General features: G+C 33.2%; 3 protein-coding genes and 3 non-coding genes across 6 annotated transcripts; 5 read left to right on the top strand and 1 right to left on the bottom strand.

The window, feature by feature from the left end:
• The first annotated feature begins 307 nt into the window (after positions 1-307).
• TRNAD-GUC (transfer RNA aspartic acid (anticodon GUC)) lies at positions 308-379 on the top strand. Its single transcript has one exon. It is a non-coding gene; the product is annotated as a tRNA-Asp (tRNA).
• A 2,051-nt stretch (positions 380-2,430) lies between these two features.
• TRNAD-GUC (transfer RNA aspartic acid (anticodon GUC)) lies at positions 2,431-2,502 on the top strand. The gene has a single exon. It is a non-coding gene; the product is annotated as a tRNA-Asp (tRNA).
• Positions 2,503-6,112: 3,610 nt separating this feature from the next.
• Positions 6,113-10,393, top strand: LOC145635272 (farnesyl pyrophosphate synthase 1-like). Its single transcript, XM_081686561.1, has 12 exons — positions 6,113-6,235; positions 6,359-6,383; positions 6,530-6,651; positions 7,202-7,289; positions 7,385-7,500; positions 8,065-8,153; positions 9,061-9,112; positions 9,457-9,549; positions 9,723-9,767; positions 9,884-9,973; positions 10,096-10,167; positions 10,265-10,393. Exons 1-12 carry the CDS (start codon positions 6,113-6,115, stop codon positions 10,391-10,393), a joined length of 1,044 nt encoding a protein of 347 aa, XP_081542687.1.
• Positions 10,394-15,138: 4,745 nt separating this feature from the next.
• On the top strand, positions 15,139-18,628 carry LOC145635270 (farnesyl pyrophosphate synthase 1-like). The gene is made up of 12 exons (XM_081686560.1): positions 15,139-15,510; positions 15,658-15,682; positions 16,268-16,392; positions 16,531-16,617; positions 16,704-16,820; positions 17,046-17,134; positions 17,251-17,302; positions 17,654-17,749; positions 17,933-17,977; positions 18,072-18,161; positions 18,261-18,332; positions 18,432-18,628. Exons 1-12 carry the CDS (start codon positions 15,388-15,390, stop codon positions 18,558-18,560), a joined length of 1,050 nt encoding a protein of 349 aa, XP_081542686.1. The 5' UTR covers positions 15,139-15,387; the 3' UTR covers positions 18,561-18,628.
• A 1,113-nt stretch (positions 18,629-19,741) lies between these two features.
• Positions 19,742-19,813, top strand: TRNAD-GUC (transfer RNA aspartic acid (anticodon GUC)). The gene has a single exon. It is a non-coding gene; the product is annotated as a tRNA-Asp (tRNA).
• Positions 19,814-24,206: 4,393 nt separating this feature from the next.
• Positions 24,207-25,055, bottom strand: LOC145635269 (uncharacterized). Its single transcript, XM_081686559.1, has 2 exons — positions 24,935-25,055; positions 24,207-24,843 (listed from the first exon to the last, which is right to left on the bottom strand). Exon 2 carries the CDS (start codon positions 24,791-24,793, stop codon positions 24,233-24,235), a length of 561 nt encoding a protein of 186 aa, XP_081542685.1. The 5' UTR covers positions 24,794-24,843; positions 24,935-25,055; the 3' UTR covers positions 24,207-24,232.
• Positions 25,056-27,494: the final 2,439 nt, after the last annotated feature.

The following is a 27,494-nucleotide window of genomic DNA, read 5'->3' as shown; positions in this document are numbered from 1 at the left end:
TTTTTCAGGCCAAGTAATTGGACCAGGCTAAACAATATGGACGACCGTAATTCATTGTTGCATCTATAAGACTACCTATAGGGTTAAACACTACTTTATCGTAGATTTCGTATATATAATTATTTATTCCATCCATTATTGATGAAGTTCAACCATCATTACAAGTTTTTATTGTGTAATGAACCATATGATGATCCATTTGATTTTGACATTCCTAATTTTTATAGTTTGAATTAAATACTCAGTAACGTACGTAGTGACACTAAAAAAATATATTTTGTGTTGTCGATTCAATTAAGCATCCCAAGTCGTTGTAGTATAGTGGTAAGTATTCCCGCCTGTCACGCGGGTGACCCGGGTTCGATCCCTGGCAACGGCGTTTTTTCGTTTTTTCCTTTTTTGATATATTTGAGTATTGGACGATTCTTTGATGCACATTTTCCACAAGTCTCTTGATATCAGCATTATTGCTTGGAGGGCTGCATTTGGGCAAGCAGAGATCATATAGTATTGGACTATTGGTACTCGTAATTTACTCAGTAACTACATTTATTTATTTAATTATTTACTACTCTGTACAAGATAGACGTCAATAACATTCTTTATTACGAAGAACTACAAAAGATCTAAAGGTAATTAGTTTGAAATGGATTAATAATGTGAGTTGGCTCGAGCTTAGTTTTAATATTTTTGTGCGAGCTTAATTGTCTTGATAAGAGTATGTTGTCATGTGTTATAGAGCTTTGTCCATTAATGAGCTTTATCCATTAATAGAAAGATCACATGATCGATCTCACGTTTGTATTAATTAGAAGTACGATTACGTATGCCTAGAGTTGACTGTTCTTAGATATGTAATCGCGTGCAAAAAGCAAGACATATATTCTTTTTTTTTTTATTGACACGTATTTATATTTATTGATTACCATTTAAAAATTTTGAACGCTCTATTAGGTATGCCTAGACCATGCAGAACGGGTCATTCGGGTTGGATACGAATCAAATTTGATTTTATTTGAGAAAATTTTAGAGGTGTACTGTTGAAAATATTTTTTCTCTTAAATTTTGTCAAAATCTTTAATTTATTTTCTACTAAGTTAGGTTTTGTGCCCTATACAACAATTTGGATTTACAAGCTAAGTGAGATTTCATTATTGGACTTGTTGTAGGTGTTTATGGTGAAAATAGAATAGTACACAAGGGTGCACGATGCGTATGTTGCACCCGAAAGGCAGAAATAACATACTGTTGTTTGACAAAGCGCATACTTATGTTTGACAAAGAACATACCTATATAAATATGTTTGATATGTTCTTTACATTATAGCTTATGTTCTTTTAACATATGTTACTATTAATTTTGAAATTTAATTTGAAAATAAAATCTTGAATTATTTTTAGTTGAAAATAATTTTAGAGAGAGAAAAACTACTAGTAAAATTATTATGAAAAGTTGAATTTTTGGAGAAAAGAAAACTATTTTTGGGGAAATATTATCTTTGGTAAAGATTTTTCCGTTAATGTGTAATTTTTCATGAAATTTTAATAAAGTTTTTATCATGTTCTTTTTGTAATGTCTTCTTGTTCTTTTGTAATGCATGTTCTTTGTCAAACATAAACATGTTCTTTTTCGAAAACTTTAATGTTCTTTTTCCAACAACTGAATATTCTTTCCGCCTTTTTTTTATTTAACCGAGTGCACTAGATCATGCATTAGTTTATGGCCTATTTTTAGGCTTCATGTTGTAAGGTTAATTATTGGGCTATTTAAATTCATTAATTCATTTTTGGAAATTAAATTTGGAAAAAAATAATCCAAACTATTTTTGTTGTGTGAACTTCAATCAAAACTATAAATGAATTTTGCTATTGATGATATGAATTACCGAGTATTGGCAAATTTGTGCAAAATGATATGCCCAATTAGCATTGCATTGCTATGTCATTTAGACAATGAGACAAGGTTAGGATTAAGTGTCTACTTGAATATGGGTGTTCAAGTGCCGGACTCGATCATTTTATAGAGAAAAAGTAGAGTTTTTGATTAAGATGAAGAATTCGAGTTTCGAGTCCATCACAATACAACACGACATGGATTTTTTTAATGTAAATAAGGGTGTACTGTTGAAGTAACATAGCTTAATTGTCAGCATTCTACCAAAAAAGATAGCCCAATGACAGGTGATGAGAATCGATCTCAAAATCTCTTTGAATCAGGAGAGGACTCTAACTACTTGAGCTAATCCTCACTCTCTATGATAAATGAATGAAATAAGTAAAAATAAGATGATTAAACATGACATAAGTTATAACTAGTTTATGGGCTTCCTTTACAATCGGGACAGGGCCATTTACAATAGTTCTACTTACCTTTTTGAAAACTTAATATTTATGAAAATCAACAAAACTAACCGCAAGCTTATTATTCAAGTCGTTGTAGTATAGTGGTAAGTATTCCCGCCTGTCACGCGGGTGACCCGGGTTCGATCCCCGGCAACGGCGCTATTTTTGTTAATAAGAGTTACTCGGTTATAAGGGTTATTTTGATCTTTTACAACCGAAATCAACACATGTGGTCACATACGGAGTACATAGATACTAGATCATCAAACCATGCATACAACAACATATTAATGTAGTTGGTATAAAATTCCATAGAATACGAGTACCAAGTACGTAAGAAAACAAGGTAACTAGATTGATGAACTACACTTCATTTATAAGCTTAAAAGCTTGTAATTTTTTAATTCCAAAGGTAACTTGATCTAAACATCGTTAGATCATTAGTCAACATATATTATTGTTGGAGTTAGCTTGTTTTGGTGGTTCAACAGTTCCAGTCCTGAGGTCGGGGGGAACACCTCCAATCTGCGAAAAATCCGCACGTACATCCTCCGCAACACCAAGTCGCAAAATTGCACTTCCCGTCTTTTCCGACACAAGTGAGAGGTTTATTGCCACCACCAATCCCTTCTAACATAATGTTTGATAGGGGGCGATAATCGAGTTGGCGGGCAGCCAAGGTGGTTTGAGGTATAGTTGTCAAGACCACCAAAAATACGAGCGTTAGTACAACGCTCGTTTTCTTCACCATCTCCATCTAAGCTTCTACTCGTAAGATATTTGTTTTAGAGAGTTTTGAACGTTTATTTGTTACTAAGATAGTGAATTCGTTGCTTATTGATAAGATTGAGTGTGTGCCCTATTTTATAAAGGGGGCAAGGCATACATTTACGTTGCATGTGCGCGCAGGTGAAATGATCAGATTAGCATTACTCTTAGTATTGGTACTCGTACTTTACTCGGTAATAACAACATTATTTATTTTATTACTTTGTACAAGGATAACATTCTTTATTACTATAAACGACGATTGAAAGTATAGAGAGTTTATTCTGTTTGAGCTAAGCTTCAAAAGAATTAATAGTGTGAGTTAGCTCAAGCTTTTAATTTTTTGTGCGAGTTTGTACTGTCTTGCTAAGAGTTTGTCATATTGGATCTTTGTTCACTAACAACCTCATTTTTGCAAGTTGAGTTAAAAGCTCGATCTTGAACAAACTAAATTTGGACTTGATAATTCTTGAGACCTTGATCGAGTTACCACCTAAAATAAAATACTACCTCCGTTAATTGTTATCTGCAACTTTGGGGTATTATTTGAGAGATATAAAATATTCCAAAGTTGCAGATAACAATTAACGGAGGTAGTAGAAAATATGAATGAATATTGTATACATTGTAAAATGAGTAACATTTCTCGCTTGTATGATATGATTTTGATCTTTATAATAAATACTACCTCCGTTTCTTATTATGTGCAATAAAGGAGTATTAGTTGTGAGACATAAAATATTACTTTGTTGCACATAATATGAAACGGAGGTAGTAATATATTTATATAATCGAAGTTTTATCGATTGATCACAAAGTTAAAATGTGACAATGAACGAACTAAGGGCATGTTCACATTTACTGAACTGAGCTAAACTGAACTGATGAACTGAACTAAACTGATTGGAGCTGATGAACTAAACCGAACTGATTGGAGCTGAACTGAACTGATCTGAATAGAGTTGAAATGAATATTTTATGAGAGAGGGAAATTAGGAACTGAACTGATTGGAGATGAACTGAACTGATTAGAGCTGAAATGAAGTGAAATTAAGTAAATGTGAACAGACCCTAAGTATTAAGTACAACACGTTATGAACAATGTCTGCACACTACTAGAAAACAGTCAAATTACGACGGAACGGTTCCGACGGACACGAAAATCCGTCGGAAAATACAAAATTTTCGACGGATTTAATTTCCGTAGGAAATTTCCGACAAATTTGGAATTTCCGTCGGAAATTTTCCGACGGAATTAAATTCCGTTGGAAAATACTTAATTTCCGACAAATTTTATTCCGTAGGAAATTTCCGACGGATAATTCCGTCGAAAAGTAATTAGTTTTTGACGGAATTTAATTCCGTCGATAAATTTACGACGGAATAGTGGGTTTCCGACGGAATTTTGATTAAAAAAAAAAAAAAAAAATCAAAACCCTAATTTAAAGTAAGCCGTTCCCCTCCCTTACCCCTTCATTTCTCACTCCTCTCTTTCTCTCTCCTCCCCTCTTCCTGTTCTCCTTCGGTTTCTCCTTCTCCCTCCTCCCATCCCTTCTTCTTCTGCCCCTTCGTCTTCTTCGCCCCCTTCTTCTTCTTCGCTCCTTCTTCTTCTGCCCCTTCTTCTTCTTCGCCCCTTCTTCTTCTCCCTTTCCCCTTTCTTTTTCGTTTCTTCTTCTCCCTTTCCCCTTTCTTTTTCTTTTCTACTTCTCACGGAACATTAAGATCGAATTCATGTCAAATACGGGGTTTTAATTTTTTCAACAAGGTTTTTCATGTCAAATTCGACCATGAAAACTCTAGATCTAGAGTTTTCATGGTCGAATTTGACCTTTAAAACCCAAAATCAAGGTAATTTCGGGGTTGTGTTGATGAAATTCAAGGTATGTTATTTTTTTTCTTACTTTTTTTTGGTTTTTGCGATTTTTTTTAATTTACTGGTGATGTAATGTGGCGGTGGCGGTGGACTCGTGGGTCTAGATCTGGCTGCGGTGGATGGTGGGGTGGATTTATGGTTTGGGTGGGCAGCGGTGGATGGTGGGATGGGTTTAGATGTGGTTTTGGGAGGGTTAGGTGGGGTGGGGTAAGGTGGTCTGGTTAGGTGGGGTGGGCTAGGAGCTGGGTCTGGTTAGGTGGGGTGGGGTAAGGTGGTCTGGTTAGATGGGGTGGCTAGGAGATGGGTCGGATTAGGGTTAGGGGTTTGATGGGGTGGGGTAAGGTGGGTCGTGGGGGTTTGATGGGGGTAGTGGAGGTGATGATACGCCGCGCCGGTGGTGGCGCGGCGTTTTTTTTAATTGCATAAATGAACTTTCCGACGGAATTTCCGTCGGAAGTTTCCGACAGTGCCTGAAAATCGCATATGACGGAAAATTCCGTCGAAAAATCCGTCGGAAACACGTTTCCGACGGAAAAGGCAGTTTTTCCTACCAAGCGGTTTGCGACAACCTTTTCCGACGAAATTCCGTCGGAAACCCCTTTTCCGACGGATTTCAGGGTGTTTCTGACGGAATATTTCCGTCGAAAATGGGCCTTTTTTTAGTAGTGTGCAGTTCTGCACGCATCATATAACATATGCCATAAATTCACATCACGAACAGGAATCGAAAATCGACACATTATCAATCGGCTTCATATGATTTATATCACAAAATATTAAAATTTAATTTTGTTAAAAAAAACGAGACGAATCTAATTAGATTCCACGTGTTTATAATTAATTATAATCACAAAAAGCTACTCCGTAGTTAGTAACAGAAGATTTTCGATTTTAATATCGTCAAAAGTCAAAACATGGCAAGCTTTCACATTTCGTATTATAATGAAACGAAACACATCCTTTCTTCAATTTCCAAAACCATGATTTTAGTATATATATCATTTGCATGCCTAGAAAATTGTTATTTGGTAATAGCTTGTTAAAATTCCTCCATTGTTTTCACAAAGTTCACCAAAATCAATCAATTAAGTTTTAAAAGAAATAAATTGTGTTAGCTAATTAAGGAAGATGGAGAGAGCAAAGGATGATATGAGAGAAAGATTAAATGAAGTATATCGTGTTTTGAAGACGGAGTTGTTACAAGATCCTGCCGTCGACTACGATCATGTCTCCCGTCAATGGCTCGAACAGGTGCAGTGGTTCGATCAATTCATTTGTTCTATTACATTTAATTCTATGATTGATCTAATATATGTTCGATGTCTCTTTTCTTAGTTAACGTTAATTATTTCATTCTTTAAACTTGACGTATAGATGATGGACTATACTATTCTGGGAGGTAACATATATATTCTTCGATTTACACTATATATTCAATGTTTAATTGATTATTATTTTGTTAATCATATATAATAGTAAATAATCATATTATGATCGAATTAATTGCACTATTATATATATTAATGATTGAATTTGGGTGATCAGGAAAAATGACTAGAGGGTTGTCTGTGATTGAAAGTTATAAGTTACTTAATGAAGGAAAAGGAAACCAACTTTCTGAAAATGGCCTTTTCCAAGCTTCTGTTCTTGGCTGGTGCACTCAATGGGTATGCTTGACTCCTTCTGTTCCTAAATAATTGACACATTTAAACTTTTTTTTTTTAGAAAAATTGATACATGACACGTTTAAACTTGACATGCATGTATGTCAATGTATAAGTTTAATACCTTAGATAGATAAATATAATTAAATATTAGAAAAAAAATATATATATAAAGTTGATATTATTAAACATTATATTAATGCCTAAAAATATATTTCATGATATTAAAAATATAAATTTTTAGAAAATGATGGTCAAAATTCATATGTATATAGTGAAAAAAAAAAGTCTAACGTGTCAATTATTTAGGAAATGTGACAAATTAGAGAGAAATATATAATAGAATGGCTTGATTACCATATAACCTAATGATATATTCTCTAAATAATATCTTAACATAAGATAATACTAAATATATTATTCTCTGAATGATATCTACGGAAAATATATCATACATATATTTTCCGATATTATCTCTAACAAAATGAGTAGTGTTCAATTCAGTTGTAAATTGAACTTAAGTATTCCTTATCGATGCATGTTTGCACTGCAGCTAGTGGGATACTTTCTTGTTCTGGATGATATTACGGATAATTCTCACACGAGGCGCGGCCGGCCTTGTTGGTTTAGATTGCCTAAGGTTTTTGCTGTAATTCATAGCATTCTGATGAATTGCTTCCCTTTCAATTCTTCTTTGTTGAAGCAAGTTTAGGAAAATTATTAAATTAAAGTTTAATTTGTTTAATCGCAGTGAATGATGGCATTCTACTTTGGACTCAAATTAATAGGATTCTTAGGAAACACTTTCGAGACCAACCTTACTATGTTGATCTCCTTGAATTATTTAACGAGGTATTGTGAATTTGTGATTTGTGGATGAACGGTCTAGTTTTGTTGAGAGGTACAATTGGTAGTGGGACCCACCGTGATATCATTTAGGGGAGTTGGGCAAAGTGGTGGGATTTTTTTTTTTAGAAAACTAGGTGGTAATATACAATAAAAAATAAAAAATTGAGGTTGTAATGTACAAAATATGAACAATAAATGGGGGTATTTTTTAAATTTTTCAAGGAAAAAAAAAAAAAAAAAAAACTGTGAAGAAATGGTAACACCCAACAATACATTGTATGTTTAGATTATTTGTGAGAATATATTACTAAAATCAATCGAGTTATAGTTCAATAAATTCTTTTTTTTTTTTTTTTTTTTTTGACACTGAAAAATAAATTCTTATATTACCTTCGTTACATATTATCTGCAACGATTAGACATTTTTTCTCTCTACTTTATGTTAAATCGTTGCAAATAATATGTAACGAAGGTAGTATAACTTGTGTAAAATCAAAGTGATGCATAAAAAATTAATAATAAAAGTAATTTTTTTCCCTTGCTTCAATAGTAAATTTGCTTTCACAGGTTAAACTCCAAACAGCATATGGACAAATGCTTGATATGATAACCACAGTCGAGGGGAAGAAAGATTTGTTGAATTATACTCTAGCAAAGTGAGTGAAAATCACTTCAATAATAATTATAATCTTGAAAGAATTTATTTGAAAGTAATTATTAAATTTGTCCATTGATATCTTTCTCATTGCTAGTGAAGATTGTTTGATCCAATTTAGGGCATGTTCTCTTACGTTGAAATTCAGTTCAGTTCAGTTCACTTCAGCTCCTAATTTCCTTCTCTTATAAAATATTCATGATTTCAGTTCAGTTTAGTTCAGTTTAGCTCAGTTCAGTTTAGTTCAGCTCAGTTCAGTCAATGAGAACATGCCCTTAGTGAAGTAACCTTAATTGCGTTTAGAATCTAGATTTGTAACCATTGTGAGCTAAGGAGAGACGACACTTCGCATTATTCCAAAGACCATGGTGCTAGACTGCTAGTGAATGAAGATTGCATTTTACTGCTTCAAAATGAGTTGCCAGAAAAATTGCAATCGCACATAAGAATAAGCTTGTTGAATTGGTATGCCCCAATAACTCGATTTTTATTGGCTGATATTTGATTTATTTTTAATGTTAAAATTAATTATAAATGTTTTTTCTTATTTTTAAAATTTATTTTTTTATATATATTTTTATTGTTAATTTACGAATTATTTTTTTAATTTTAGTAAAAACTGAACTTTATAAATTAATTAGAAAAATTATAAAAATAATTCAAAATTTATTTCGAAATAATAAATGAATTTTAAAAATTAAATAGATGATTTATAATTGATTTTGGCATTAAAAAGTGATTCAAAATCAGCCAATAAAGAATTAGTATAATGGTAGTCATCCTAGAATCCTCCAAATGAAGTAAACTCAATAATAACAAATGTAAGGTAATTTTTTTTTTTTTATTATTTTTTTTTTATTAGAAAAGATACTAGTATTACATGCTAATTGATTATTTGGTGCTTGCAGTTATCGACGCATCAGCCAGTACAAGACTGCATATGGGACTTTCTATATCCCAGTAAGTGGAAATATTTAGTTCCCATGGCCTTATAGAATATTGAATCTATTTCTTGACATTCATATAGCTTATGTTGTCATCACCTAATTTTCATATATTTTAACAAAAGCAATTTCAGAAAAAAAAAAAAAATTAGAAATACCCTAGGCCAGTTCAATTCCCAAATAAAAATAAGTTTTAATAAGTGCAAACCGATTAAAGTTTAGATATGTTCCAAGTTCAAATTTGTGAAAAAAAAAGTGAAAAGAGCATAGCATTAATTTGCATATGTCGTTCTCACTTGCATAATACATACTTGTCCCTCAACATGCATTTTAGAATTTTAAATTAGAATTCTTGTGCAGTTTGCATGTGCATTGCTAATGATAGGTGATGAGAAGCTAGCTGATGATGTTAAGGATATCCTTCTTGAGATGGGCATCTACTTCCAAATACAGGTACTAATGTATTCTATCTATTAATCGATTTGATGCTTCGTTTATGTTGATTGGCATGAATGAGGCGTGCACTCTCATAAATCCTCATTAATTAGCATGTTTATGAATCTTTCATGCTTGTTTGCAAAGGGATTGATCATATCAGAATGATTTATTTTTCTATTATTTGGCAGGATGACTATTTAGACTGCTTTGGCGATCCTGAAATAAGTGGCAAGGTTAGTTTGTGAATTGAAGTGTGATGATGAAATTGATGATTAATTACTCAGTTCATTGGCCGATGATAAATTAACTAACTGATAGAACTTGTAAAATTTTATACTTATTTTATTAGATTGGATCAAATATTGAAGAATTCAAGTGTTCTTGGTTAGTTGTGAAAGCTTTAGAAGTTTGCAACAAGGAGCAAAAGAAAATATTATGTGTAATAACTCTAATTCGATCTTTTTACAAATTACATGAATAGTGTTATTGTGTTAAAACTTAAAAGTGGTACTACAGACGCTCATTATTACCTCAATGATGTACATGAGTCTTATTTTACAGGATAACTATGGGAAAGCGGACCCAATAAATGTTAATGTCGTCAAATCTATCTATAAAGATCTCAATCTTCAGGTATAACGACGACTGAATATAATGATAGATAATATCGTGCACACAATAATTGCTAATTCTTCTCCCCTCGTTTAATAAATTGTGTTATATATGGTAGGGCATCTTTACTGAATATGAGGTTGATGTATATAAGAAGCTAACAACTAGCATTGAAGCTCTACCCAGCAAAAGTGTGAAAGCAGTGCTAAAGTCGTACTTGGATAAAATCTTCAAGAGGCAGAAATAGGCTAGCATAAAAATAGGCTCCAGATTACAGATCAAGACTGCTTATATAGTTATATGACAATTTTCACACTTTAATTTAGAAAGTGAAACTTTGTTTTATATATATATATATATATATATATAGGGGAGGGATCCGGTAAGAACCCTTCTTTATATAAGAACCAATCTTATATAAGAACCAATCTCAACCATAGGATTAGATTGACTTGAATGAATCGGATTAAAGGAAAGAAAGTAATGACACTTTTGTAAATATTAACCGCAACCTCTATTACTTAATCTAAAAATAAGAACATTCTCTGTCCTACCCATTTGCTTCACTTTCTCTCTCCTAAAACCAAAAACACACTCTACAAAACCTTCATTAACAGACCAAATTCAAGCTTCTTTAAAAGATTTCTCTCAAATTTTATGTCCTAATCAATGATCAATTACTCATAAATTTGCACTAAACATGTATGATTTAGCAATTTCATTTTTTGCTTATGTTCAAATTTTTTTTGCTTATGTTCTAAACTTTTTCTTCTTATAATCTAAACTTTTTTTGCTTATATTCTAAATTTTGTTTCTATGTTCTAAATTTTTTTTCCTTATGTTCTAAATTATTATTTTTTTCTATGTTCTAATTTTTTTTTTTTTTTGCTTATATTTTAAACTTTTTTGCTTTATGTTCTAAATTATTATTTTTTCTATGTTCTAAACTTTTTTTTTCTTATGTTCTAAACTTTTTTTGCTTATGTTCTAAACCTTTTCTCCTGATGTTCTAAATTATTATTTTTTCTATATTATAAACTTTTTTTTTTCTTATGTTCTAAACTTTTTTTTTCCTTATGTTCTAAACTTTTTTTTGCTTATGTTCTAAACTTTTTTTTTTCCCTTATGTTCTAAACTTTTTTTTTTTGCTTATGTTCTAAACTTTTTTTTTCCCTTATGTTCTAAACTTATTTTTGCTTATGTTCTAAACTTTTTTTTGCTTATGTTCTAAACTTTTTTTCCTCATGTTCTAATTTTTTTTTTTATGTTCTAAATTTTTTTGCATTTTTTTTCTATGTTCTAAACTTTTTTTTTTTGCTTATGTTTGAAACTATTTTTTCTATGTTCTAAACTTTGTTGCTTATGTTCTAAATTTTTCCTACTTATGTTCAAAAAAAAATTTCTTATGTTTTACTTTTCCTGTTAATATTCAAAGCTACCCTAATCACTATTTTACCAAACATTCACATTTTACTGTTCACTAAAAGCTACTTATAAGCTAGCGTCGAACACATATGTAGCAAAAAAAAAAAACTAAAAAATGTAGCAAAAAAAAACCAAAAATATTGGAAAAAAACTGATAAAATGACAGCACACAAAAAACCAAACACATACTTGGCAAAATAATTGCAGATAATTGGAAAGTGAAAACTGATTGAAATGATTGCAAACTAAGCATAAATATTCCCAAAAAATCGAATTATTCCAATAAAAAATTCTTGATCTAATTGGTAAGCTTGCAAAATATAGAATTAATAAAATACAAGATAAAGCAAATTCGATAATAGAATTGATAAAGCTACAGTAAAATGTGGATAAAAATTAATGATATCGTCATCGTGTAATTCGGTTTTGAATTAACGAAGGAAAATTCTAAGAAAATTGATGAAGATAATCAATAATTATCGTGTAAATGTGTAATGTATCATGAATTTGCACAAATTGCACAAATAATTCAATCATAAAATTGATAAACTTGTAATGATTTCTGGAAAAAAATTGACGAAGGTAAATAACGAAAAATCTGGAAAATATTGATCTGATGAAGATAATCAATGATAATCAACGAAAATTTCGGAAAAAATTAATGAAGATAATCAACGATATTCCAGTATATCGTGTAATATATCATGAATTTCACAAATATAATGTAGAATTTGATGAAACTGATGATTTTGGGTAAAACTAGAGCTGAAAATGATGAGAGAAGAGAGAGAGTGTTTTCAGAAGAGAGAGAGAGAGCGCGCGCAATGCGAGTTTAAGGGAAAGACCGAAAGATAAGAACAAGGGAATATAGACTACGTATATTACTAAAATGCCATTACTATCATATTCAATTGTGTGGTAGATTTACACTAATTCTACGGTTGAGATTGGTTCTTATATAAGTTTGAGTTCTTATATAGAGGAGGGTTCTTACATGAGCCTTCCTTTATATATATATATATATATATATATATATATATATATATATATATATATATAGCTTATTCTATATATATAAAAAAAAAATAATAATAATAAATAAAATAAAATAGAAAAAATTACTGTCCTTATTATTATGGGAATTGCTTTGGCTCCACGTACTTACTCTTGAATGCAAGGTTAATTATTATGCAGTACAACCCTTCATGCAAAATAAATGTTCCATATTTCATGTACACTATTTGTACTTTATACATAACATTAAACATAGGTATGTGGATACTTAGAATCGTTTCAACTCGATCTCAATTAGTTTTCAAATATCAAGTTCTTATCATTCATAATTTCATACATGCATATTCACACTAAATGGTGATGTGTGAAAATTAATCCAAACTATGTAACTTGCTCTTGGTAACATAAATTATTGCCATTTTTGTGCTATGATTTACTTTGATGAATGTAAATAGAGTAGTTGGCATCCACTGAGTTAAATGTATACGAAGTATATTTATGCCCAATTTTAATGGCATTGACCTTTAAAAATTCCTGCAAATAATTTCTAATTTAAAAAAAACTATTTTATAAGCATTGTGTGTTAAATTTAAGCCACCAGCAAAATAATTTGCAACTTTTTGACAATTACTGCCTATAATTATAGCTGTTTTAGGAATTACCACCTACAAGTTTTTTTTTGTTAAATTTATCACCTATATTTTTCCAAAACTCTAAAACTTCCCACCACTTTAACCAACCCCTCAACGATAACGTCATCCTTGCTATTTCCCTCCGTTTTCTTTCTTTTTCACTCGCTCGATTCTCACTTTCCTCTTCTTCCACTTCCATTTAAATTGATGCATAACTTGAAATCGAATTGCTAAAAACCCTAATTTTTGAAGATTCGAAGCAAGAACAACATTGAATTTGAAACCCTAATTAATTTTTAATTTTAGCAATTTGATTGTATTTGTGCAAAATTAAAAAGGAGATGAAGAAGAAAGATAGAGTATCGAAAGAGGAAGGAGGAAAAGAGAGGGAAAATGAGGGGAATACCGTTTGTAGCCCCACCATGATGTCATCTTTCAAAGTGGTGGGAAGTTTTATTTATCATTTTATAGGTGGTAATTCCTAAAACATCAACAATTTTAGGTGGTTATTGTCAAAAAATCCTTATTATTATTCAAATATTAATTGACACAATCAAACTTGACACATATCATGAATAAATAACAATAGCAAGAGTACGTCGTAACTTTTAATTTTAACCTTATACTTTGTAATAAAAAGTTTAATTCTCTCTTCTTGTATTAATACTCCATAAGATATACTCACTATATGGTATTTGAGAAGTTCGTTCAAACTACAAAATTAATAAATAATACCATTAAAAGGTACTCCATCCGTTTTTAAATACTTGCGTCACTTTTCATTTCCGATCGTGTTAAATACTCACTCAATTTTCTTATTTGGAAAGTTTTACAATATTTAATTTATTTCGTTCAACTAGTGACCCCAAATCATGTCCTCTCTCCAATTCTCTCAATTACTTTTGCTTTTTACGAAATACAAATTTTTTTTATTCTTCCACCTACCCTATTACTTTTATATTTTATTATTTTCTTGAATTTCTCCTAAAATTTTGCGTATGGAGAAATGTATATATCAAGTATTTAAAAATGAAGGGATTATAATGATAAAAATAAATACGTAGATTCAAATACCAATATGAGATCTGATAGTTGGATTATTTTAATACGGAGTACATTATATAATAATCCAACTATGTATTAATTGAACTATGTATTAATTTGGATCGAAATAGGATCAAAATGACCCCCCAAAAATCTTATCTGATCAATGTCCCCAACAACAAAAATAATGACAAGCAAATAGACACAATTCTTACTTTCTTTGTTTTAAAAAGAACTGACACAATCAACCTTTATAGTTAACACACATGCCGATGCACAGTTTGATCGACCCTGTTTTTGTATTATTAAATATTAATGAAAATTATAATAAAAGTAATACTCCCTTCGTTTTTAAATATTTGCTCCACTTTTCTTTTTTCGGCCTTTTTTAAATACTTGCTTCATTCAGAGGTTTTTCAGTGTGGCAAGCCACATGGTGCGACAGAGGTTACTTGTAAGATGTTACTTGTATTTTAGGGTTACTTGTATAATGAGGTTACTTGAATCGTGGGGTTACTTGTATGTGTTACTTTTATTCTGAGTAACTCCTAAAAGTAACTCTAAACCAAAACCCCGTACCAAACCAGTAACACCATACAAGTAACCCCAGAATACAAGTAACCCCCGACAAAACCAATAACACCCTACAAGTAACCCCTAACCAAAACCAATAACACCCGTACAAGTAACCTCATGATACAAGTAACACCTACAAGTCACCCCTGACAAAACCAGTAACACCCTACAAGTAACCCTTGACCAAAACCAGTAACACCCATACAAGTAACCTCATAATACAAGTAACACCTACAAGTAACCCCTAACAAAACTAACACCTTACAAGTAACCCCTGCCGCACCATGTGGTCAGCCGCATATAAAAATTTGTATTTTATTATTCCGTATTCTTTTCTCTTACATTCATTATTTTTTAATAAATCACTAATATAAATGCTGTATATAACTGATTAAAAAAAATGATATTGTTTGCATGCCCTTGAAAATTGTTATTTGGTGTGCTGTCTTGGTTAAAATTCCTTCATTATATTGTTTTCACAAAATTCACCAAAATCAATCAAGTATTGGAAAACATAAATTGGGTTAGGTAAGCTAGCTAATTAAGGAAGATGGAGGGAGAAAAGGATAAAATGATAGAAAGATTTAAGAAAGTTTATTATGTCTTGAAGAAGGAGTTGCTGCAAGATCCTGCCATCGATTATCACCATGCATCCCGCCAATGGCTCCAACAAGTAAGTAGCTCATTTGTTCTGATTCTTTTTTTTTTATTTTTTTATTTTTTAATTTCCTTTTTAAATACTAGTTTACTTTGTCTTTCGGTTGTTGCTTGCTAATTATATTTTTTTTTGTCATTCTTTATTTATTTATGTTTTTGACAGATGCTGGATTATAACGTTCTAGGAGGTAGCTTATTTCTCCGAATTACACAATTTAATGCTTATAATTAGAAAATTTTGTGGAATTACTACCTTAATGGTCACCCTATTTGCTATTTTATCGAAGAAGGCGGTGTTTTTTTTTTTTATCAATTTGCCCTTGTTGGTCGATCAAAGAGGGCGATTGTTTAAGTCGCCCTTATTGTTTGATCAATGAGGGCTAATTTAATTCAGTCGCCCTTATTGATCAAATATAAGACAATGACCATTTTTTCACCCTCTTTGTCCTACTTGATGGTTTATAACTTGATGGTTTATAAGAAGGCAAAATTAAAGTTGATCTTATATGGAGTACACCGTTAGTTTTTTTTTTTAAAAAAAATTAAATATCTTACTATATGAATATTTTGTGTCGTTAAATTAGCAAACGGAATTCATTATTCAATACTAAGGTAATTATTTTTTAAAAAACATTTTAAAATTAAAACCTATAAGGTATTTACTTGCAAAACTTATGTTTTAACATAGTTCCGCATAAACATACATAATAATCATGTGCTAACTACGTACAAGAGATTTTTCGGTTTATAATTGATTTGTAATTTTGTTTCAGGAAAAATGAACAGGGGGTTATCTGTAGTTGAAAGTTATATATTACTTAGTGAAAGAAAAGGAAACCAGCTCCCAAATGAAGACGAGCTTTTCCGCGCGTCTGTCCTTGGTTGGTGCATTCAATGGGTACGCTTCAAATTCATGTTAGAGGACCAACTCAATCAGAAGTTTTAACGGATTTTAATTTGTTAGTTCATCGATCACATGCATCGATCTTATGTGTTAATAAGTAGTCTTTTTGATAGATTTTTGTATGCATTGCAGCTGGTGGGCTGTCTTCTTGTTCTTGATGATATCATGGATAATTCTCACACGAGGCGCGGTCAGCCCTGTTGGTTTAGATTGCCTAAGGTTTCTTAAATATTATTATTGCTTCTTTCAATTCCTATTTGTTGAAATTAAACAAGCTTTAATACATGCTAAATGTTTGTTTGTAGGTTGGCATGATTGCTGTGAACGATGGTATTCTACTTTGGAATCATATTAATAGGATTATTAGGAAACACTTTCGAGACCAATCTTACTATGTTGATCTCCTCGAATTATTCAATGAGGTAGTTGTTTATTGTTTTGTTGATTACAATATACGTTTCAACCTCGAAAAGTATTTTTTTAGTCAATAATTCGCAAAAGCTGGTCAAAGTATAGTCGTAATTTGTTAATAATGACAAAAATCACATGTTGACGGTGAAACATAGGTTTCACCTTGTACTGGCATGATTAAGGTAAATGAGTTGTTATTTTTTTTCCTTCTACTCTGTATAAATTTTCTTTTATAGGGCCTGTTCCAAACAGCTTGTGGAGAAATGATTGATCTAATCGACACAGTCGGAGAGGAGAGAGACTTGTTGAAATATACCCTGGCACTGTGAGTGAAAGTAACTTCATTACTCAATTTTGATTGTATTATTTCCAATTTCATGGTGTAATAATGCAACTAAGTCTTTGCTTCTTGCTACTTGATTATGTCTGCCACACTTGCAGTCAACGACACATCAGCAAGTACAAGACTGCATATGGGACATTTTATACTCCAGTAAGTAAAATATCTACTTTCATCACGCAAAGTTGGGTCTAGTGATAAAGTTTAAATCTCACAATCATGAGGTTGTGAGATAAAAACCTACTAAAGGTACTTTAAGATGGTGATTCTCTTATCCTTCCCCCATTTTTAAATAGCATAGCTCGCTAAAAACAAACCTGAGGTGAGTGGACCTATAAGAGGCAAAAAAGCCTTATTTCAATTCCCAACTAAATTATTATAAGCTCTAACAATAAGTATAAAATGATCATTTCAAGAAAACACAACATTTCCATTTCCGTCCTATTGCAATATACATATACGTTAACATTATACATATACGTAGTATAAATAATTCTTGTGCAGTTTGCTTGCGCTTTGCTAATGCTAGGTAAGAAGCTGGATGATTACAATGATGTGAAGGACATCCTTCTTGAGATGGGCATCTACTTCCAAGTACAGGTATCTTTATCTAGGATTATGTTCTTCATATCCTAATGCTTCTTTATGTTATTGCTCGGTCTAAATTAACCATGTACGGAGTACCCTAATTACCATAAATTATCATCGACAAATTGTTGTAATTGAGTTATTTACAAGTCAATGAATAATCATTTTTAATTTTTTTTTCCCTTGTATTTACAGGATGATTATTTAGACTGCTTTGGTGATCCTGAAATGATTGGCAAGGTGAATTTGTGAAGTGCTATGATTATAATTATGATTATTCGTTGGCCTATATAAATTAGAAAATTTAAAGGAACTTGTGAATTTTGATTCTTAGATCGGAACAGACATTGAAGAATTCAAGTGTTCATGGTTGGTTGTAAAAGCTTTAGAAGTTTGCAATGAGGAGCAAAAGAAATTGTTATGTGTAATAACTTCTTTTTCTTACCAAGTGTTTATGTAACTAGTGTTAAAAGTAATGTAGATACACCTTAGCTCGATGATGTGCATGGGTTTCGTTTTACAGGATAACTATGGGAAATCGGATCCAGCAAATGTAGATGCCGTGAAGTGCCTCTACAAAGATCTCAATCTTCAGGTATGTTAAATGAATAATGTTAGGATATATCGTGCACAATAATTGCTAATCCTTCTCTCCCTCAATTAACTATTTGTGGTATGAATTTTGTTATGGTAGGGCATCTTTGCTGAATATGAGATTGACATGTATGAAAAGCTAACAACTAGCATTGAAGCTTTACCGAGCAAAAGTGTACAATCAATGCTTAAGTCTTACTTGGGTAAAATGTTCAAGAGGCAAAAATAGACAAATGCTTAAAAGGGGTCCTAATTGCAGATCAAGGCTTTTTATGACTTCCTTTACAGTTTTATTTGAAAACTACCTTGTTTTTGCCTTTTAATTTTAATGTATGGATTTACAAGTTATATTTTATTATTGGATTTGTTGTAGGTGTTTTTGGACTATTTGTAGGCTTCATGTTGAAGGGTTAATTATTGGGCTATTTAAATTCATTATTTCATTCTTGGAAAAAAAATTTGGTACAAAATAATCCAAACTACTTTTGTTGTGGGAAATTTCGTCGCGTCGTTTGCTTTCATGTGTGTGAAGGTGACGTATCCCCTTCTTTATCCGCAGTATCTCCCCGGAACGAGCCCTTTCCTAGATGGCTAAGGCTCGCGAGGGCCCTTTTGGGGCTTTGGTATTTAGAGCTAGGTTTTACAACTTCAAACCGGTAACTGAGAGCGAATTTTTCAATTCCTCTAATTACAGCTAGTTGGACCTTTTACTCACCCCGGAGCTACACGTTTACACGTTTGTATTTTTCCGGGCCCAACCTTTTCACAGGGCGCAAGGGTAAAAAGCTGTCTATCCCGAGCAGATAAGCCTTGCCTCGCGTCCTGCTACGTAAGGTAGTACACCTTCTCAGATGTCCAAAACTATAAATGAATTTTGCTATTGATGATTTGAATTACGGAGTATTTTCATATTTATGCAAAATAATATACCCAATAATTAGCATTGCCATGTTACTCAGACAATGATACAAGCTAAGGATTACGTGTCTAGTTGAATATGAATTTGGGTGTCCAAGTGCCAGACTTGATCATTTTATAGAAAAAAGTCAAGTTTTTTTCATTAAGATGAAGAATCTGTGTCAAGTCCATCACGATACAACAAAACATGGATTTTTGAAGTAAATGAGGGTATCGAAGTAACAGTACATTTAAAAAAAAAAAAAAAAAAAAAAAAAAAAAGGCCTAATTGTCAATGGTCTTCTTGATAACATTTCCCAAACCTTAAAAGTAAACAATTTGATAATTTATTTTTTCTAATCTAAAGTAAGTAAAAATAAGGTGATTAAACAAGGCCTAAGTTAGAATTTAGAAATAATTAGTTTATGGGCTTCCTTTACAACAGTTCTATCTCCTTTTTGAAAACATAAGCTCTATCAAAATTAAGAAAAATCACCTCAATTCATCATCTAAGTCGTTGTAGTATAGTGGTAAGTATTCCCGCCTGTCACGCGGGTGACCCGGGTTCGATCCCCGGCAACGGCGTTTTTTTTGTTTTTTTTTTTTATTTTTTTTTGGTTTATTTTAATTTTTAAACTATACAAGTATACAACTAATAGTTGATAACCAAATTATAATATCAGAATATATAGTATTAATACCAATTTAATTTCATTATTTGCAATTTTATCAAACATGAATATGCGATGCGGTCCTACCAAATTTTTATTTTTCTTCTCCTTCTCCTTCTTCCATTAATTTTAGATAATACATTTCTACTTTTACAATATTCTTGTATACATAGACTCTTTATTTTTGGTGATGTATGCATAGTAGTCACTTGTTAAATTTGCTTAAGGTATATTTTAATTATATCAATTTCCAGCTTATGCTTATGCACAATACAATTATTGATTGGAAAATTTGCTCTATTAACTTAAATAACATATTTTAGCTTATGCACCATACAATTACCGCTTGTAAAATTTGCTTATTTAATTTAAATAAGTAAAACTTGCACATTAGTACTAAGAATAATTGAAATAAAAATTTCACTTAGCTCATTTAACAAAAATGTATTTGTTTGAAAAATGGAAAACTTTATTTGAGTTAAAAATTTGGAAATACTAAGATATTTAATGCGCACGATGCGTGTACATAGCTAGGCTTGTCAGAATCTCTTTCAATTGGTTTTATATCACAACTTTAGTTTTAAAGGGTACAACTATCCCAACGATATTTATTAATCTCAAACTTTTTAAAAGATAGGGGAAAAAATGCTAGAAAAAGCTACTATGGTAAAATCAAAAGAAAAAGATAACGTCAGTGTTTTACATGCATAAATGGGGATATTTATATAAGTAAATTTTTTTTTTTTTAACACTTAGGGCCTGTTCTCATACATTTATTTTCAGTTCAGTTTAGCTCTTTCCTTCTCTTATAAAATATTCATTTCAGTTCAGTTCAGTTTAGTTAAACTCAGCTGAGTTCAGTCTATGAGAACAAGCCCTTAGTTGGCATAACATTATTCATAGGGGTTTGGTTAATAAGATAGGAGACTAGATAATTGATGTTGTTTGGTGTAGGAGTATAAAAATTACTTCTGTAGTATATGTTGAGATTAAACAACAATTAAAACTTTAACTTAACGAATATTCCAAGGGGTGTTGTTATTTGTCGCTCCCATTTTACCGGGTAACGCTCCCTTTTTCTCTTGAAATTTCAATTTTACCCCTAATATATAAATACGGTTTTTTCCTTCCCGACCAACATTTCTCACTTCTTTACTTCTCTCTCTAACTCTCTTACTCTCAAACTCTCTTACTCTCTAAAACAATTTTTTTTTTTTTTAAAAAAAATTCAAAAATTATTCTTCATTTTTTAAAAAAACAACAATCATCATAAACACAAAAGAAAATGGGTGATTCGAGGCGGATTAGGCTGAGATTCGGAGGGAGGACCTTCGGCGGCGGTGGTTGAGGCGGCGGCGGCGGCGGCGATGGTGGAGACGAGGTATTTTTTTTTTAATTTCGGATTCCAGGAACTTCCGCCCAAAATTTCCGGAAGTTCCATGGAGGATCCGCCTGGAATTTCCGGATCCTCCATGGAACATCCGGAAATTTTGGGCGGAAGTGACATCCGCCCAGAATTTCCGGATGTTCCATGGAGGATCCGGAAATTCCAGGCGGATCCTCCATGGAACTTCCGGAAATTTTGGGCGGAAGTTCCAATTTTTTTTTATTTTTTATTTTTTTTTTGGCCCGTAAATAAAATTGTTAATTTTATTTTTTTTTTTCGGATTTTGTTTTTTTTTGTTATTTTGAAGTGTTATGGTGATTATTGTTGATATTATTATTATTGTTGTTGTTATTATTGTGCTAATTATTATTGTTATTATTATTAATATTATTATTATTATTATTATTATTATTATTATTATTATTATTATTATTATTATTATTATTATTATTATTATTAGTGTTATTATTTTTAAAAATATGATTAGTATTATTATTAAACTAATTTGATATTAGGGTTTTTATGGTTATTGTTGTTGTTTAAATTTTTTTTTTTTTTTTTTTTTTTTGTTGTTGTTGTTATAATAATATTATTATTAGTGTTATTAGTAGTACTATTATTAATATTTTTAATTATGATTAGTATTATAGTTGTTGATATTAGTGTTATTATTATTGTTATTATGGTTATTGTTGTTGTTGTTAATTTGTATTTGTTGTTGTTGTTGTTGTTAGTTATTGTTGTTAGTTATTGTTGTTGTTAAGGTTATATTTGTTGTTGTTAATTTGTATTTTTTGTTGTTGTTGTTGTTGTTGTTGTTATTATTATTGTTGTTATTGTTATTATGGTTATTGTTATTGTTATTACTAAAATCGGATTATTTTTTAATTTTATGTAGATCGAGGGTTCTGGTGCTCGACATGCAATATCACGACGTCTGAATGCGTCTGTTAGGAGACAGACATCTCGATCTTCACCGGTTCAGCCCGAGCAGCAGCAATACGGGTCTACTAGTGGTTGGTCGAGAGACCAACAGTCTGGTAGTAGTCGGCCCTTGTACTCTGCAAGTGGAGCACCCATATCTGACGAGGAAGACGAATGTTCGGCTAGTCATGCTGGTGACCGGGATGAAGAACAGGACCCTCAGGATTTCCATATGGTATATAGGGGTCAGTTTGGGAGATTTGTTGGTAGTGGGTCGAGTCAGCCTACTTCCAGCTCTGCAGAGGCATGGTTAGTGTAGGAACCGATGCCGGGTGGGCCTGAGGATGGGTCAGTTATCCCTAGTTTTGGCGGTCACGTGGCACGGTATATCTGGATGGAGCAGGAACGTAGTGTTTTGCGCTGTTTGAGTAGGACAAAGTTATGTTCTGACTTGTTCACTTGGCGAGGCCGTCAATCTGTGGAGGACATTGCGGCGATTGATGCTAGTTGGTTGTCTCACTTGCCCGGCCTGATGTTTAAGAGACTTGATTGGCCGTTGATTTCTGCTTTTGTTGAGAGGTGGCAGCCAGATACGAACACCTTTCACATGCCATTTGGGGAGATTACGATCTTGCTGCACGACATGTACAACATACTTGGGTTACGGGTTGCAGGCAATATGGTGTCCACTACTCCTAGCACGGACGTGTTACGGGACGCGTGCTCGGTCACCATGGATATGACTCCAGATGATCTGTCTGAGGTTTGCGGCACAAAGACCATTTGGCAGGGTAGTGGGGTGTTGACTGATAAGATTTTTGAGTCGACATTGGCGGTCGACCGGGATTTTAGTGAGCAGCTTGATTCATACTTGTGGTTAGTGCTTGGAGGTACACTGTTTGTAGACAAGAGTGGTAACCGTACGCATCCTTCCTTTCTTCACGAGCTATGTCACACGGATGTCCCTATTAACGAGTATGCTCGGGGAACAGCTGCACTGGCCTACTTGTATCGGCAACTGGGCACGGCATCACGGAAAGGTGCTGATTCGATTGCTGGTTGTCTCACGCTTCTGCAAGCGTGGATTTACGAGTACTTTCCGTGCTTTCGGCCACAGCAGGGTACCTTGACCCGGGACCTTCAAATGCCTCGTGCGTCTGCTTGGGATGTAGGAGCGGGATGTCCTAGCAAGAACCTGGAGCGCCTGTTAGCTTTTCGTACTAGGATTGATGCGCTTACTGACCGTGAGGTGAACTGGCTACCGTACGGAGCTGATCCTGCATTACGAGTGCCCCCCACTTTATTCATTGGCTGCATCCAGTACCGTAACATCATTGAGCCGTACATGCCTGATAGAGTGGTGCGCCAGCTTGGTTTCGTGCAAGGCATTCCCCGCGAGATCATCAGGCCAGAGAAGGCCAAGAGGCCGACTAACTTGAAGATGTATCGGGTAGACTTCCCGACTGAGATGACAGCTGTGATGTGGAACAGGTTTGTCGCTGGGGTATCTCAGAGTGTTGTTTTAGGTGCCCTCCCCAGGCTTAGTGCTGCAGCTCCTTCGGTTGCGCCCGGTTACATGCAGTGGCTGTACAGGTTTTCTCACCCGCGGGTATCTCCAGGTGCAGGAGTTACAAGCAACCTGCCTGAGCGGACTAACACTGATTACGTAAGTATTTATGCTTATTATTATATTAACAATGACTTATATGAATTTTTGTGTTTAAAATATGTTATTGTTTGATTTGCAGTGGATGGGTCGGTCCATGGAGATTCACCAAAGAGCACTAGCTGAGTATCCTGAAATGTCGAGTGAGACTCGAACAATGACTGAGCAGCTTGTATTTGATTGGAAGTCAAAAATGGGACTTTAGATTATTTAGATTATTTTTATTAGACTTATTTTATTTTATATTTGATGTTTTGTTGCATATCATGTTAGATTAAAAGCAAATACATTTAAAATTAATTTCATAATTCTAATTTTCTTACAAATGTTCAAAGTTAGTAAATGTACATTACAAACTACCTAACTAATGCATCCCACATGTCCCTTCTCAACTGATATGCTTGATCCCATCCATTGACACTATCCTCGTGGTTTTGCGTCCACCAACCGGCGATCGGCGGGAGTGGTGAATCAGGTACAAGGTCAAGACGGATAAAATGTGATCCACCAACTGTAGCAATCACAAACTCTCGAGTCGGTGACCGAACCCCGTTGCGTGCCCTAAGCGGTAAGACTGTGATGCATGGGTAGTAGCAAGTTGGTACTAGGCCTACTCCGAGACAAATCACCCTTGCGTTGAACCACGTAGCAATAGGAAATAAATCTTGAATTGTAACCATCCAATGCCGCTCCCCGACAGCCCCACCATCCCATCGAATACGCTCCACGTTCATCCAAAGTCGCCCAAGCCCGTAAATCCGTTCGTACAAATCAGGATGACCAGCGACCTCGTTCGCTATTGTTTCCCGAGCGTCAAACCACTTATTTTGATCGCCAAAGAAGAAGTCGGCGACACAACGAAAGCCACAGTTCCCATCACCAATGACATCCTTCCAAGACGAAATGTACGGCAACATTGGGGCTGGAAGCAAGTTCAAATACCTGCATTGACTAATGTCACTTGGATCTACAACACAAAATTAAAAGATAAATTATTAGTAAAGCTATAAGTATTAAGTTTACATATTTTTATATTAAATATAGAATTTTAGTATTACCTGGTTCTGGGTCACCACCACGTTGAGTGTGTTGACGGTTCACATGCTCGAAATAGCTACGATCACGCCTGGTGTTATTTCTTTTCGGTCGACCACGAGTGTTAAGGTTGATATGTGGTTCTTCAAGGTGTGAATGATCTAGATGTAGCTCCTCTTCAATGATTCGCGTTACATTTCGACGTACGGCCGGGTCACTTTCCATGACTTCGTCGATTAGGGACCGAAAATGTGCAGCCTCCTCGGTCGAATCATTTACCACTTCAGGAATGTTAACACCATCACCAATAACCAGTATCTTCCAGAAAGAATGAATTTGGCTGCTATACAATCCTGTCTGTGCAACTATCGAATCATGTATCTGGCAAGCACATGGAAGACCATGGGTCAGACGCATAGCACATCCACACCGTTCATGGACCTGGTAACTCAAATCCCGCATCCTTTTCGTCTCGTTATCCAGAACTTTCAAGCAATGTTGAGACACTTTGCCATTTATACGTGACAGTGGCAACTGTCTGTACATCTGACCAATTTTAGACCTTGATGCCTCCAAGTCATTACGAATTTGTATGATGCGATTACCGATATGACAATGGACTCGGGCCCATACGGTATCCAAAGCACCTGCCAATGATTCTAATTAGTAAATTCAAATACAATTACAATTACAATTACAATTACAATTACAATTACAATTACGTAACAACGAGAACAACTAATAAAATAATACAACTAACCTGTGGATGATTCTAACCAAGTTTTCACTGCTGAATGTTGGCTCTCAACTCTGCATTTGGTGGTGTTACCAAAATGAAGAACCTGGTTCGTCCAAAATTTCACAAATTTCTCCTTATGACAAAGCCAAGTTCTCTGAACATACTGAATCACTTCCGGATATTTTCCCCACCTCACTTGCATGGCAGTTAGAGCACGATCATACTCCGCCTGTGTTGTTGCATTCACGATTTTGAACCATCTCCCAGCTCTAAAACTGACACCAACCGTCTTGTTTCCAAACATCTTCGTCACCTTAGCCTCCACATCTCTGTTGATGTGCCATAGACAGAGTAAATGTGACGTCCCTGGAAAGACTTCTCTCAAAGCCGCACATAGCCCAAGATCACGGTCTGAAATAAATACAGATGGCTCTTTATCAAACCCAATCAACTCCCTTAATCTCTGCAACACCCACCGATAGCTAGCCGTGCACTCGTCGCGCATGAAAACATATCCAACTAGAAAATTCTGGTTTGTCGGTGTCACGCCTACTATCTCAAAGAAAGGCATGTTATATCGATTGGTCTTGTAAGTAGAATCCATACCTATGACATGTGGGTATGTGCGGAGTATGTTGACCATGATCGGGTGCACCATAAATGCATGTTGCAAAACGTTGTGATCATCGTTCGTGAACCAGTAAATGTATTTACTCTCTCTCGCCAGATGAAGAAATTGTTGAACAACTCCTCTTCCTTCGGACATTTCCATCCTGAAGTCATTTCGGCAATTGTAAATGTGTCGGATGTTTGGATGATCATCAGGAAATTGCTCGGCAATAGTGGACATGATGTTACGGGGAGCAACCTTGGACTTTGTCATGTCCCGCACAACCTGTTTTGCACCCGGACTCAATCCGCTCACTTTACGGTGACCCTCTGGGTACACAATCATTGGGTGGTTATGTGTCCCGGTGTGATCATTTTTCGCAATGATCTTCCAACTTTCGGTGCTGACATCATAATATATCTTGATGTAGAATGGACAACCATTAGCTTTGGTTTTGGTGTCCTTCCGTATCGCGTTCTCCAAATCTCTCGGCTTGCTCCTTCGTGACCGATCACATCGCAAATACCGATACGACCGACCATCTCTGGTTTTGTTATAAGACGATTTCACCAATATAAATCCCAATTTTATGGAAACACCATCAGCCCATGTAACATCATCGTCAAATGTAGGAAAAAACGTATCGGTGACAAAATTCCCACTATAATTCACACCGTCACCGCCTTCCTCAGATTCCATATCCTATACAAATTAAACAAAACATGCTTTATGTCAAAATAATAATAATAAAAACAAAATAATAATAATAATTATAATTAAAATAATAAAAATAATAAAAACAATAATAATAATAATAATAATAATAATAATAATAATAATAATAATAATAATAATAATAATAATAATAATAATAATAATAATAATAATAATAATAATAATAATAATAATAATAATAATAATAATAATAACAACAACAATACTAATAACAATACTAATAATAATAACAAAAAATACAAAACAATAAAAATATTAATGATAATAAAAAATTATAACAACAACTACAAAACAATTTATAAGACCATAACATTAATTAATAAATAATAATAATAATAATAATAACAACAACAACAATAATAATAATAATAATAATAATAATAATAATAATAATAATAATAATAATAATAATAATAATAATAATAATAATAATAATAATAATAATAATAATAATAATATTAATATTAAAATTATATTTCTACTAATTAATAATAACAAT

Source organism: Chenopodium album, chromosome 6 (genome assembly GCF_948465745.1).
Source record: "Chenopodium album chromosome 6, dcCheAlbu1.1, whole genome shotgun sequence".
NCBI classification, from domain to species: Eukaryota; Viridiplantae; Streptophyta; class Magnoliopsida; order Caryophyllales; family Amaranthaceae; genus Chenopodium; species Chenopodium album.
The sequence above is the reverse complement of the archived record's forward strand: the minus strand, read 5'-3'. Positions and strand labels throughout refer to the sequence as shown.

Excerpts from the sequence above, each read along its gene's own strand:
- LOC145635269 (XM_081686559.1), bottom strand. The coding sequence starts at position 24,793 with ATGTTGCCGTACATTTCGTCTTGGAAGGATGTCATTGGTGATGGGAAC.
- LOC145635270 (XM_081686560.1), top strand. The coding sequence starts at position 15,388 with ATGGAGGGAGAAAAGGATAAAATGATAGAAAGATTTAAGAAAGTTTAT. Across the intron at positions 15,511-15,657 it reads CCCGCCAATGGCTCCAACAA|ATGCTGGATTATAACGTTCT; the intron begins GTAAGTAGCTCA and ends TGTTTTTGACAG. Across the intron at positions 17,978-18,071 it reads ATCCTGAAATGATTGGCAAG|ATCGGAACAGACATTGAAGA; the intron begins GTGAATTTGTGA and ends TTTGATTCTTAG.
- LOC145635272 (XM_081686561.1), top strand. The coding sequence starts at position 6,113 with ATGGAGAGAGCAAAGGATGATATGAGAGAAAGATTAAATGAAGTATAT. Across the intron at positions 7,501-8,064 it reads TCCTTGAATTATTTAACGAG|GTTAAACTCCAAACAGCATA; the intron begins GTATTGTGAATT and ends TTGCTTTCACAG. Across the intron at positions 10,168-10,264 it reads ATAAAGATCTCAATCTTCAG|GGCATCTTTACTGAATATGA; the intron begins GTATAACGACGA and ends TATATATGGTAG.